This window comes from Poecilia reticulata, chromosome 6 (assembly GCF_904066995.2).
Source record: "Poecilia reticulata chromosome 6, P_reticulata-male-v2, whole genome shotgun sequence".
Classification (NCBI taxonomy): domain Eukaryota; kingdom Metazoa; phylum Chordata; class Actinopteri; order Cyprinodontiformes; family Poeciliidae; genus Poecilia; species Poecilia reticulata.
Genome location: NC_088835.1, coordinates 2,149,427 through 2,162,629, shown reverse-complemented (window position 1 = coordinate 2,162,629; position 13,203 = coordinate 2,149,427). Strand labels below are relative to the sequence as shown.

Sequence of the window (13,203 nt, the reverse complement as noted above, 5' to 3'; positions counted from 1 at the left end):
AACATCTGTGGAAAGCTGCTGAGGTTGTTTTAACAGTCTGATGTCGCCAGCGTTCTCTTATATGCTGTGGTGAGCTGGGGTGGAAGCATCTCTAAGACAGACCTTTCTAAGCTGGAGAAGCAAATCAGGAGGGCCAGCTCAGTGGTTGGCACAAGGCATGACTTACTGGCAGCAGTGGCAGAGAGGAGAACCCTACAGAAACTCGAGGATATTATGGACAACACCAGCCACCCTCTGCACATTGTCATCAGCAGCCAGGAAAGCAGGTTTAGTGGGTGGCTGCTTCTTCCAAAGTGCAGGACCAACAGACTAAGGAACTCCCTTGTGCCTCGTGCAATAAAACTCTTCAACTCCTCACTGGCTAACAGGGACATAATAGAAATAGAGGAACTATAGAATCAGGCTAAATGTAAAAAAAAATTGTTTAAGGATTTGATGAATTGGTGCTGTGTAGAAGCTGAACTACAATTTCCCTGAGGGTAAAATCAAGTAAGTAAGTAAGTGTGTGTGAGTGAGTCAGTCAGTCAGTAGTCATTTTTGTTCTTAAAATACCAAAATTTCAACTTAACTTTTGGTAATTTGGTAAAAACTTGCATCATTTCTACATAAAAATTATGTGCTTTTTAAAATATTAATTGATAATTTGACCAGTTACTCAGTACTTGAGTAGACGTTTTACCAAATACTATTTTACAAGTAATTTCTTGGACAGCTACTTTTTACTTTGAGTAAAAACATGTTGAAGAATAGATACTCTTACTTTCGTTCAATTTTCTGCCACTCTACCCTCCTCTGATCGCCAGTTACCAGAAGAGGAGTCGTACAAAAAGCATTTGGCTGAGCTCATAAAAAAAACCTTAGAAAAGTATATTTTGCTCTACAAAATCCTGTTAGTGGACCTCAGTTAGTAGTACAGGTAATTGGAGCAACGGTAGCAGTCATGCTTTTAATGAATAAAAAGATCTAAACTGTAAATTCTTTGTATTTTTGTTTTTTGTAGCATTTTCCTAAAAGAGTTTTACAACAAGAGAATAATTTCTGTAACTCGTGTCCCAACCTTCAGTTCTGAACATCCATAATGAATGTTCAGAGGAAGTGATTGCTGTAAAGTCGTCAACTTGATGCAAATATTAACAAGTTGCAAACAGAAGGAACTTTTAGAGAAAGATTGCACGTATGGCTCACAATGCCGTGGAAGTCTGAAACGCGGCTGCAAAGGTCGGGTCTCTGCTTCTCCAAGGCCAAGTAAAAAGGATTCTTCAGGATGTTCTCATCATACACAGCCATATGGAGCTGAAAGTCTGGATCCTGCACAGGAAATCAACAATGCAGATTAATGTCACAGAAGTAAAAAAAAACAAAAAACTTTACAGTTTAGCATCTGTAGGTACAAGAGCTCAGCAGGACGAAGTTTAAGTTTTGGTTTTGGTCAGACCACAGTACGTAATAATTTGGGTACGCTCACTTACCCAAATTATTACAATCCTCATTTCATTGTCTTGTGCTTTTACTGTGCATTTAAAGAGGTCATAAAAAACAGTCTTCAGTCGGAGGATTCTTCAAATTCGCTGTAACACAGACTGCTACAGGAGATCCTTCCTGCCACAGCCGTCACCATTTACAACAAATCTTTGAAGAATCTTGAATAATTTCAGTCACAACATTATTATCCCTTTGGGATCAATAAAGCATTTTTGAATTTTAAATTTAATTCAACCCTGGAAACCTTTTTGGTGTAAAGCAACAATACTGATCACTGATCACCACTCCAATCCATCAATCAATCAATCAATCAATCAATCAATCAATCAATCAATCAATCACTTTATTTTGGTAAATTGTCCACATTAAACACAGAAAACAACAACAATAAAGAAGCCCATAATTTACCAAAAACGGAATAGGCTAAAGCAAAGCTTATTCTTGCCTACCCTATTTAATACCCAACAACCTACCAAGATGTCTTCACAATACATATATAAATCTACATAACAGCGTAAGATGTTATCACAAGACACCCTATCAGGAGTAGCTTGCTAGCCCAGGGCTGAAACCACTTCTCCTTTCAGAACAGAGTTTATTCGGTAACACTTTATTTGAAGGAGGGTGAATAAGACTGACATGACACTTTCATAAACATGACATAACACATGCTATCATGAACATGAATAAGCCTTTATGAATGTTTATGACTGCTGTCATTAAGCGTCATTGGGTAAATCATGACACTTTTAATACATAGTTGACATTATTCAAAATGTCTTTGTTATGACAACTTGACATTAACCAAGAAATTATTACTGTTTAAACTTTACCTTTAATAGCATAAAGTTACCTAATTTTCAAAGTGCAATCAGTAATACTTTTATAACAAATTTATACTAGTGCTTTATGAGAAGTCAGAAATATTCATGAAGACTTATTCATGTTCATGACAGGTGTTTATGTCATGTCGGTCTTATTCACCCCCCTTCAAATAAAGTGTTACCGTTTATTCTTCATCTAGGTGTCAGAATGCTCATTCAGAGATCTGAGTCTTGCTGACATGATAGAAGAGTCCTTCATTAATCTCACAATGAACAAATTCTACTGACAATAGTGTCACAACTGCAGCAAAAAAATATTTTGCAAAATTGACGCTTAGGAACTTCATTTTTATAACTTTGGCCAAAAAATGATTAAGATCTGAGAAATGTTTTTAAATATGATAGTATAAATATATAGAATTGCATTTTTCTCGTAATTTCCACAACAGAATGGCACCAACGACTTAAATTTTTACCTTTGTCGTATGCCACATTTATTTATTTTCCATAATTTGTCAAAAAAACATTTCACTCAATATATTCTTTTTGTCTTCTTGTAAAGGTTTTATCATTTTGTTGGTTCTAAAACCTGGACAGATCGCCAGTTCATCGCACGGCAACTCGGAGACAAACAGGACAAACAATCACGTGCGCACACAGTCATACACCTAAGGATTATGTAGAACAGACCAATCAACCTGACAGTCCAGGGAGGAAGCCGGACAGAGAGAACATGGAAACTCCATGCAGAAAGACCCCAGGTCGGGAATCGAACCCAAAACCTGCGCTACCAACAATGCTACCAACTGAGCTCTTTATTTACTATCATCCACTACCATGTGGAAACCCTGCATTAAGCAAATTAATATTTGATACGTCAACCTGAACAATTTTATGGTTAATGGAAACGCAGCTATTAAGTGTTCTAGATTTGGAGAGTTTCCCTTAATCAGTTAATTAATCTGAAACCTTCAAAACTGTTGTCCTCTCAGCGGTCAGGCCGCCTGCTCACAAATCTGTGCAAGGTTCTTCCACTGCTGCATGGCTGTACTTACTGTTCTCAGCAGGGTGTTCATAAGGATTATTACAGAATTAAAAATGAGAAAACGGCACATAACTGTCAAAAAGATAAAGAAGAAAAGGCTTGCACTTAACAGCTATCTTATCAATGTTAGGCAAACACTGTGGTGTTGCAGACAGATCAATTGAGTGTTTCTTCAGCCTTTACATGCATACAGACATAATTTAAGGAATGTGCATGCCCTACATCAGGATATGATAAATAATGCTGTTTCTGTAAAATAAGACCAACTGAGTTTAATGTCAAATGAGTGTCAAAGCAGGTCACTTTCAACAGTAATAAACTCTACAAAGAACTCTTTATCACTTCCTTCAAACTACAGCAAGCTGAAACGTAGCGATAGTACTTCACTGAGAAACTCAGCAGATGTATGAATAAAAAAATTTTAAAAAATGGTTTCTGTTCAACAAAAACTAAAAGTGTTTCAGCAAAAACATCCACATGTAGACACAAAGAGCTGTAGGATCCAAACACAGAGCAGTAGGAAGCAGTGGGACACCATGTTGGATCCCAGAGAAGGTTCCCAACCCTGGTCCTCAGGTCCCACTGTCTGCATGAAAAACGTGCATGCAGACATGTTTCAAATAACTGCACGGCTGCCTCTGCATGCCATCCAGTGCTGCACAAGCTTGTTAATTACACTTTCATTTAAGTCAGTTGTGTGACAGCAAGGAAACAAGACTTGCATCAACTTTCACCTGTCTGTCCATCTATCCATCCCCAAGATGGATAGATGGACATCTTAGGTGTTTCTTGTGATAATAGTTTAAAATGAATATCATTGCTCAAGTTGGTCAACTTTTTGATTTAGTTTGTTGTTCAAATGCATTTTTTCCTGTTTGTCCCTTTCTCTGAAGTTAACTTCACTGCAAACATAACATCAATATTTTACAGCCAAATTTTGATACCAAAGATCTCAGAATTAACAGGCAAGAAACGTTAACATGCCGGCATAAAACAAACAGCCCTTTAAAGGATCCTTACAGAAATCAGATGACTGACCTGAATGGTCTCCACACCCAGTTCATCTGAGTCTCTGCAGCAATAAATCAGCAGCTCACCTCATCACTCTGCTCCCAGATCAGCTTCATCCTCACTCAGCTCCAGGACACATCGGCTAACCGGAAGCCACCACAGACAGACTGCCCGTCTGATCAGCCCCGTCAGGCAGCTGAGTGAGAACGAAGCAGAGGACCGAGTCACATGACCGCCAAGGTCCTCGTGACCTCATGGACTCCTAGTACACAGCGTCAAGTGGTGAGAAGGAATGTTCATCCCTTCGGGTTTAACACCAAGCATATTACACACTTCAAATTAAAGCGGCTCTCTTGGCCAGAGCCTAATTATTATTACAGCAGTAGAACTTAAGCGGCAATTATGGGTAATCAATAATATGCTATGTTGACATCACAGCTGATAAGATAATCAGTCGTGTTTCTAAAGAGCTGTGAAAACTATTTGCCTCTTGTCACACTTTAATGTTTGAGATCAATTTATTCATTTCTGTAAAGCAACTCGAATAAATAAAGAAGCAGAAGTTTCCAAATGATGAGTTCATATAATACAGCCTGGGACTACATGGAAAAGTTATTGCTTCTCTTGTTAAGTCTTGAATTGCCTGAGATAACCCACATGATTTAACAATCAGCAGCACAACATTCAGGACACTTCTTGTCAAGCTACTAAAGCACTGAAGATCTACACTGTCTCAAGATAAGTACTTGTGATTCAGAGATAAAAAATACAATAAAATGACAATGAGAGCATTCCAAGGCCAACAGTACTGCTAACAAAAAAGGTATTTTCTGCATCTAGTTGATCCATAAAGGTAGCAATAAATAATATAAGGAGAAAAAGGAAGAAAGAATAGAATACATGGATGTAGAAAACGGGGAGAAAAAAAAGAGATAATTCATGAGAATAGAAAGAGAAAGAAGCAAAGAGAAGAAAAATTGAAGTGCAGAAAGTAGCAACATGGGACAATAAAGAAGGGAAATCAAGAAGTCATGGAGGAAGGAGCTAATGAAACATGGAAGAAAGGAGACAGCGGAGAGGGTAAAATGTAGAAATAAATCCTCCTCCAGGCTATTATTAACATATCACACCCTGGAAAGGTAAGAAGTGTAGATTGTGACTTAATAAAAACTATTTTGCAAAGTGTGCTGAATTTTCTCCACATTGACAGAAATGTTTAATGACAGTTATTAAAGTTTAGGAGTCAGTTACCTTCTTACATACAAGCAGGTTGGTTTAGATCAGGGGTGTCCAAAGTCGGTCCTCGAGGGCCGGCATCCTGCATGTTTTAATTCTCTCCCTGGTTTTACACACCTGCATCAAATGATGGCTCATTAGAAGGCCTAAGCAGAACACTGACTTGATGAGGAGGCTGTTACAACCACTAGGGAGAGAACTAAAACATGCAGGATGCCGGCCCTCGAGGACCGACTTTGGACTCCCCTCGTTTAGATTAACCTTTTTTCTCAATAAATGGAATCATCATTTCAAAAATGCTTTTTATACTCCGGTTAAACTGATGTAAAATGTTTGATGATCTGAGATATAAACGTGTGGGGACAGGAAAAGCAAAAAGAGATGTTATATGGAAAATTCTTTCCCACAGCATAGAGCTGGTTACCCGATCTGTTCAAACATTCAGTTGAAAATAAAACAAGTCCATATAAAATGTTTTTTGTACTGATATATTAAAGTAGCAAACATAGAAAGTATTCCTCCATGAGTTATTGATTTTTGTCTCTGTCTTCTCAAACTCTCGGTCAGTCGTGGCAGATGGTCGCTTGTACTGAGCCAAGTTCTGGTTCTGCTGGAGGTTTTTTTCTTGTTAAAGGGGAGTTTTTCCTCTCCACTGTTGCCAGTGGCGGAGCTAGACTTTTAAAGTTGGGGGGCCAAGGGGGGGCCAGGACTACCTCTGGGGGGGCAAAATTTTAAATGTGTGTGTGCACATATATATAATTTTAAAAAATAACCAAACTGAATATTTGGTTAGTTTTTAAGCCCCTCTGTCATTTGACATGTTATAATTAACACCTTTGACTGGTGCACATGGAGACATGATAGACTTTACGCAAAGAGTTCATCACAGAGGAAACTAAAATCAATCAAATAAAAGATCCTTTCTGAATATCATCTCATGGACACTGAACTAAATGCGTCTTTCTGACCGGGAGCTGACAGCGTGTTGAAGAGTTATGGACACCTTGGTTAGGAAGCTCTGTTTGGACAGGTAATTTGACGGGTAACAATATTTCGGGTCAAACCAGAACTATTTGCCTGATGGTGGCTCGGGCTTCTAATGAGTTTACATTTAATGAGTTTGGAGCACACAGAGTAAACCTAAAGAGAATGTGATCTACTTATTGTAGTTTATGTAGAGGAATAACAGCTGACTGTTGAGAGAGGAAAGAAATTAAAGTGCAGATCCGTTAGGCAGAAACAAGCGCAGTGCGCTGGGCAATAAATGCTCCACCATTACGCACCAATTAATCACACATGAGATGACAAACGCCAAATATACAATATATAGTTACACTGCTTATGTTAATGGTGTTTTAAAAACAAAACCAGTAAAAACTATATGCCAGATTCCCTCCTCACCCTCATCTTGATAAGAACAGAGAGCAGTTCGCTGGTTTCTGTCCAGACTGTGATGAAGCGCAGCTGACCACTTGGTGCGCAGACAGTTTCAACTTTACGCACAGAGAACATTGTGGAGCTCATTATTAATCAAACTAAGAACAATATCAGTCAGAGGATCATCTCTGATCTGGACGCTTTAACGGACCAGAGACTTTGGAGCTCCTAGCGCAGCTGATCCGCTTCTGCGGGGTTTTTCTCCCGCAGAGGGATCAGGAAACGATCAGAGTTCTGCCGTCTTCTAATCGCGTCATTTCGTGAAATGTTACCTGATTTCAAAAACGTTCTAGCAGAGAAATAATAAATGTTTCGTTTGATGACTACAAATTGGAAATAAAATTATTTTTTTCTTTGACGGACAACGAAAAAACTCTAGCGCAACCTCTGCTCCAAACTAGGAACATTGTCGGCCCCTCTTCGTTTTTTTCTCTTTTTTGCGGAGGATCAATAAATAACTTATTGGTGTTTTACCATCACCACCAGGTATGAAGTGCTTTAGCCTTTGAATTGCACCACAGCGCAGCATAACTGAAACACCCAGGAGAAGAATATCAGCTTGTTTTTATGAGTATAAAGGAGGCTGGTATCGCGCCTGATAAAAATCTATTTATTTATGTCATCACATGGACTTATATAAAGTTTTATACATTTTCTTTTGATATATTTATTATTGTTTTTCTTCTTTAGATATTAGGTTGGCTTAGAATGATTCCAAATAATGTACAGAAATGACCTGGTGCTGTTACATGTCAATCATCTGGGGGGGCCACTAGGGGGGCCAATCAGATGACAGGGGGGGCACTGGCCCCCTGGCCCCCCCTCTGGCTCCGCCACTGACTGTTGCTGCATGCATGCTAGGTGTGAGGGTTTTTACTAAATATCCATCCATCCATTATGCGGCAGCTGTTCATCGGATTATACAAAGAAGAGATCAGTTCAGTAGAATCTGTCTTGAAAAGATGCTGGGTGATTCTTCAGGAAGTTTCAGGTGTTAAAAATTAATTTCGGTGCTGAAGCCTCAGTCCAGACAGATTGGTCAATAACAAGGAAACTACTTCATTGAGGCAGACAGCGAGACAGATCAGATGAACTGCTGGAGGCCCTGTAGCACCTTCTCTGACCCTCGATTCCCACCTTTTACCTGCATATATTCACATGGCAGTCAAGTATTAAAGGCAGCTCAACTTCCGCCGGAGAAAAAAACGTAACTGTAACATGCAAACCAAAAAAATAATTATAATCGCAGATTTCAAAAATCCAAACCAACCTGTAGTGTCGGCGTGTTTGATCTGAGACAGAAATTAACATAGCCATTACTTTAAAAATCTTTAATTACAGAGGAAATCCCACCGATGTGAATAAGCTTCATTGTGTCCGACTCAGATGCGATCAGAAGCAATAAACAAAAGGCAAAATAAATCCAGCAATCAGAAACTAATCTGTTAGCATTAGCTCTGCACAACTGTTAGCTTCCCTAACACGCTAGCGTAAAAACTAGCAATCCCATTGTGAAATGTCCGCCAGTAAGGAGGATTCCGCCCTGACTATGTTTACCTGTAGTGATGAAGTCCTTCAGGTTATCAACACGTCGGCATTTTGGAGCCAAAGCCCCACAGCAGCCTCCCAAGAGCCGCGGCCACCTGGATGCTAAACAGCTGTCTAGCTCAGGCTGCCTCCTCTTCCCCGGAACGCAACCAGAACCGAGAACATGAAGCTGGCAGAGCCTTTTAGTTTTATAGCGTGTTCAATACGTTTCAGGTCATCTAACAGACTCGCGAACCCACAGCCCATAGAAACAGCGCACACGGGAGTCACTAATACGCAGTAGTTTAATCAGCAGCGTTTCCCTTTTATTTTAACTAATCTATACATACCTAATTTGCAAAGGTTTATAGTGACCTCTACTGGTCACTCGATGCAGTCAGTGGTAAACATGAACTACTTCGAAATCTGCGGAACAGGTTCTAAGTTCCAAGCAGGTAGAAGCGAGCGAATAAACCATCTATACACACAATTTGGGGGGGGTTATTATCTATAAGCAAGGGTGTAGGAACGAGTCTGTCATTGGGGGGGACGCATATCGGAAACCTGACAGATCAGTAAATAGCTTGAGCAGAAATGTCAAACAATTATGCCATCAACACATCTATGGAGGACCAAAACTGACATAATAATAAATAAAAGAATAAATATATATCGGACGTTAATAAATAAAAGAATAAAAATATAAATAAAAGAATAAATATATATCCAACATAATAATAAATAAAAGAATCAATATAAAAATAAAAAGTAGAAATATATAAATAAAAGAATAAATATATATCCAACATAATAAATTAAAGAATCAATATAAAAATAAAAGTAGAAATATATAAATAAAAGAATAAATATATATTTCCATTTGCTGTATTGTTTTCTGTATTTATTTCTGTATTGTTTTCTGTATAGTTTTCTGTATTGTTTTCTGTATTTATTTCTGTATTGTTTTCTGTATTTATTTCTGTATTGTTTTCTGTATTTATTTCTCTATTTATTTCTGTATTATTTCCTCACTGTATTTCTGCTTCGTCGGTATGCTAATGAGTTGGGCTGCCTTCTACGTCCAGCTCTCTATTGGTCAATAAACAGGAAAGAGAACGATCCGTGTGCAGATCGATTGTGAATGCCTGCCTACGTGGCGCTTTCGGCCTCAGTTCAACAGTCCTCAGGAAACCTGACTGAAAAATTCGCAAATACTCATTATCTTAAGGACATAATAAAAGGTAAGGTTAATAACAGCATTTAAGTGTTAGATAGCTGTTATTACTCATTGTCAATTCACCATTCTCTAACTGTAAAATAAACTGACTCTGATCGGAGAGTAAACCAGCTAGCAGCAGCTTTAGCCACAGTTAAGAAAAATATACACCGCTCTGTCAGTTCTGTAATGTTTAGAGATTCACTTTATTTATCAACTTTAATAATACAGCATTTAAGTGTTAGATAACCGTTATTACTCATTGTCAATCCACCATTCTCTGACTGTGTATATAATAAACAGCCTCCGATCGGAGAGTAAACCAGCTAGCAGCAGCTTTAGCCACAGTTAGGAAACATACACGTACACCGCTGCCTTTCAGTGCTGTGTTGTTAAGTTTCACTAAAATCACTTACATCTTCCAACACTGTTGTTTGGAAAAGCCTTTTAAATATTGATTTAAGCACCATCTGCCAAATAATTTACATATTCTGATGTGATTCATAATTTCTCCATTTGTTTTGTTGTCCATCTTTCTCAACAGTAGCCGACCTAACAACCCACCATATCCGAGATGGTCTTGTTCCTCTGTCCATGGCAGGTTCAGTCAATCAGCTGTGGGACATTGCTGCCTAGTCAAACTATCACGGGCCTCTTGATTTAAAAGGAGACAAACCAGTACAGAGCCTCCCTGCTCCTGCAAGTCACACTTCTTGGATGAATACTCACTACTGCTAGCAGCTGTTAGAAATGAAATCTTTGTGTACCTATTCTGTAGTTAATATATATATGTATCTCGATAACAAGGAAACTACTTCATTGAGGCAGACAGCGAGACAGATCATCAATTCATAAATGAATTGATGTTGTGTAGTTTTGTAAAAAAAAAAAAACTATTGTAAATAGCTTCTCTTGAGTAATTCTACATATGTGCAACTTTTACATTTAAATTGCTTCTTTTTGTAAATTTTACACATCTGGCAAAGTATGTGGAGGAGAGGAAATGCTAAAATTAAAGCTGCCATTGTGGAACAAAGACATAAGGTTTGTGGTTGTTTCTTTAAAACATCTATTTAATAACTATATTAAACACTGCATGGTTGCATGGTTACTACATTACACAAACATAATTACCACAGTTAATAATTTAAGTCATTGATAGAGAAAACGTATTTACAAAAGACATATAAATTTTATTTCAACAGTATGTACTCAGGGTTTACAACTTAAGAAGACATCCATGTAGAGTCCTTGGCGGGTGCCAGTCTGCAGTGAACTGGTGGATGACAGAGACAAATAATATACTGTAGTGAGCAGTTTGAAGCAGAAGTCCCACCATGTGATCCACAGGGTTTTCCCACCTGAGCACAAACTTCATGCACTTCGTTTCCACAGGCACCACAGTAGAATCAAGCGTAACCTGTTAAAAGGGATATAAAGTTATTATTCCTATGTTATCAAGCATAAAATCAGCCAAGAAAAAGATTCAGACTTTACTTATTTTATTCACTTTCAGCGCTGAAAGGAGACGCTTTTACCATTACATCCGAGAAGAGTTTCTAAAAAAGTCTGTGTAGCGTCTGAGGAGAAAGAGGAGGGCAGCTGATTATATGGACTGAAGACACTCCCTGAAATCACACCATGTCTCTGTGGCCTGGGAAAACGTTTCTTTTTCGTGAGAAATGGACCTTGGTGTCTAACAGAATCAAACATGTAAGTCTTTACTATGGGCCCTTTGTCTAACAGCATGTCTCATCATTCCAGGATGAACACTCACTTTAGCATTTGCCTCACAACTAGCAAGCTACATACTCTGGTGGCACAGACAGGCTAACAGATTCTGATATATCTTACTGGTCAAAATGCATTGATATAAATTGACTGGTAATTGAATTGGTTCTACCTCTTTCTAAAACCAAAGTAGAAAACAGATTATAAAATTGGACTCGGCAGTTTTAAACTCAATACAGCAGTTTGACCAAGAAAAATAAAATCTAAAAAACAAGTTTTGTTCTTCTTGATCAACTCTCTACATCAGTGCAACAGTTTGATCTACAAAATAAATTAAAATGATACTTTTCACATCTAACAGACACCTTAGCCCCTCACTGTTAACTCACTCTCACTTTCCAGCCCTGCATTAAGTAACTTACCAAACATGAGCCATAAAAAACACTAAAGCAAAAAGCCTAAATGTTTTTTTTTCTCCTGTCATTTTCAGCTGCAAACATTTAACTAAAATATCTACGGATATGTGTTTCTGTCTCTACCTCCCTCTGACTCTCTGCAGCCTGATGTTCCTGCATGGATTCATGTATTTACAACAGACACTACTGTAATATACAGTGTCAGAATGTGAACTAAATATAAAAAGTATGTTTTTATCATACAGAATGAGAATTTAAACAACTTAATTTTCAGATGTATACATTATTATACATCTCAACTCCATTTACTGTGTAGCAAAAATTTTCACTAATTTATTTTTAAACCTCTCCTCAAGCACGAGTGTTCATTACTCATTATTATAAGAAGTGTTCATTACCCTTATAGTGTGGAAATAATGAACAAAATATTGAAACGTTGAAATAAATCAACCTGACATCAGTCTTCACCTGTTCTCCTTTCTGGTTTTATTGAAATTAATATAATTTTTATACACTCTGAAACTCCACCTGGCTCTCCTATGTCTTCCCTGATCTGGTCCTCTCATAATAAAATAGTTTAGTTTATTTAAAAATTAAAAACAGTTAATACATATTTCAATAAACTAAATGAAGATGGATGGATAATATAATAATATAATATAATATAATATAATATAATATAATATAATATAATATAATATAATATAATATAATATAATATAAATACATGTTAAGTGGTCGAGTATGATTAGGTGTTGCTCACTTTAAATAATAAAACGGCTAATTTTGCTGTTGTTTCAGTCTCATTCTAAATCATTATGACTAGACTAGCTAACTTTTAAACAAAGTTAGCAGTAAAATTTTGGACATGTGACTATTCCAGAATTAAAACGGCTTAACCAAAAAGATTTAGTTCTATATATGAAAGTAAACTGACAACAAGATGTTATAAACGAGCGATAATCATGGCAAAATTCCTAACAGACAGTTTACCTCATTCAAACGGAGTCTCTCTGACTCCATCTGCTGCTGCCTTTACTCTGAGCCGTTCAGAGGGGGGAGGGAGTAAGCGCTCTGCTGAATGCGCTGTTGTGCGCCTTCAAAATAAAAGCATGCAAGTGGAAGATTCTTCGCAACTGCGGTGAAATTATTGAGGGGGACGAATGTGGCTCTCTCCAATATTGGGGGGGACATGTCACCCCCCCCCCCCCCCGCTTCCTACGCCTATGTCTGTAAGCCATAATATTGGCTTGAAATACTTCCATCTAACTACTGCAA

At 37.8% G+C, this 13,203-nt stretch overlaps 1 protein-coding gene across 4 annotated transcripts in view; it reads right to left on the bottom strand.

Moving 5' to 3' along the window:
* ankrd27 (ankyrin repeat domain 27 (VPS9 domain)) overlaps positions 1-8,944 on the bottom strand; it is a 44,201-nt gene extending 35,257 nt beyond the window's left edge. Inside the window, exons 1-3 of one of the 4 annotated variants that reach the window (XM_081607631.1) lie at positions 8,593-8,944; positions 4,449-4,558; positions 1,186-1,308 (exon numbers count right to left, since the gene is read on the bottom strand). In XM_081607631.1, the coding sequence (XP_081463757.1) occupies positions 1,186-1,308; positions 4,449-4,478 (153 nt within the window). In that variant the 5' untranslated portion in view covers positions 4,479-4,558; positions 8,593-8,944. Of the gene's footprint in view, positions 1-1,185; positions 1,309-4,448; positions 4,559-5,613; positions 5,733-8,592 lie in introns of those variants that run through there. The other 3 variants (XM_081607630.1, XM_081607633.1, XM_081607634.1) reach the window with 3 other exon arrangements.
* Between the last annotated feature and the right edge of the window lie 4,259 nt (positions 8,945-13,203).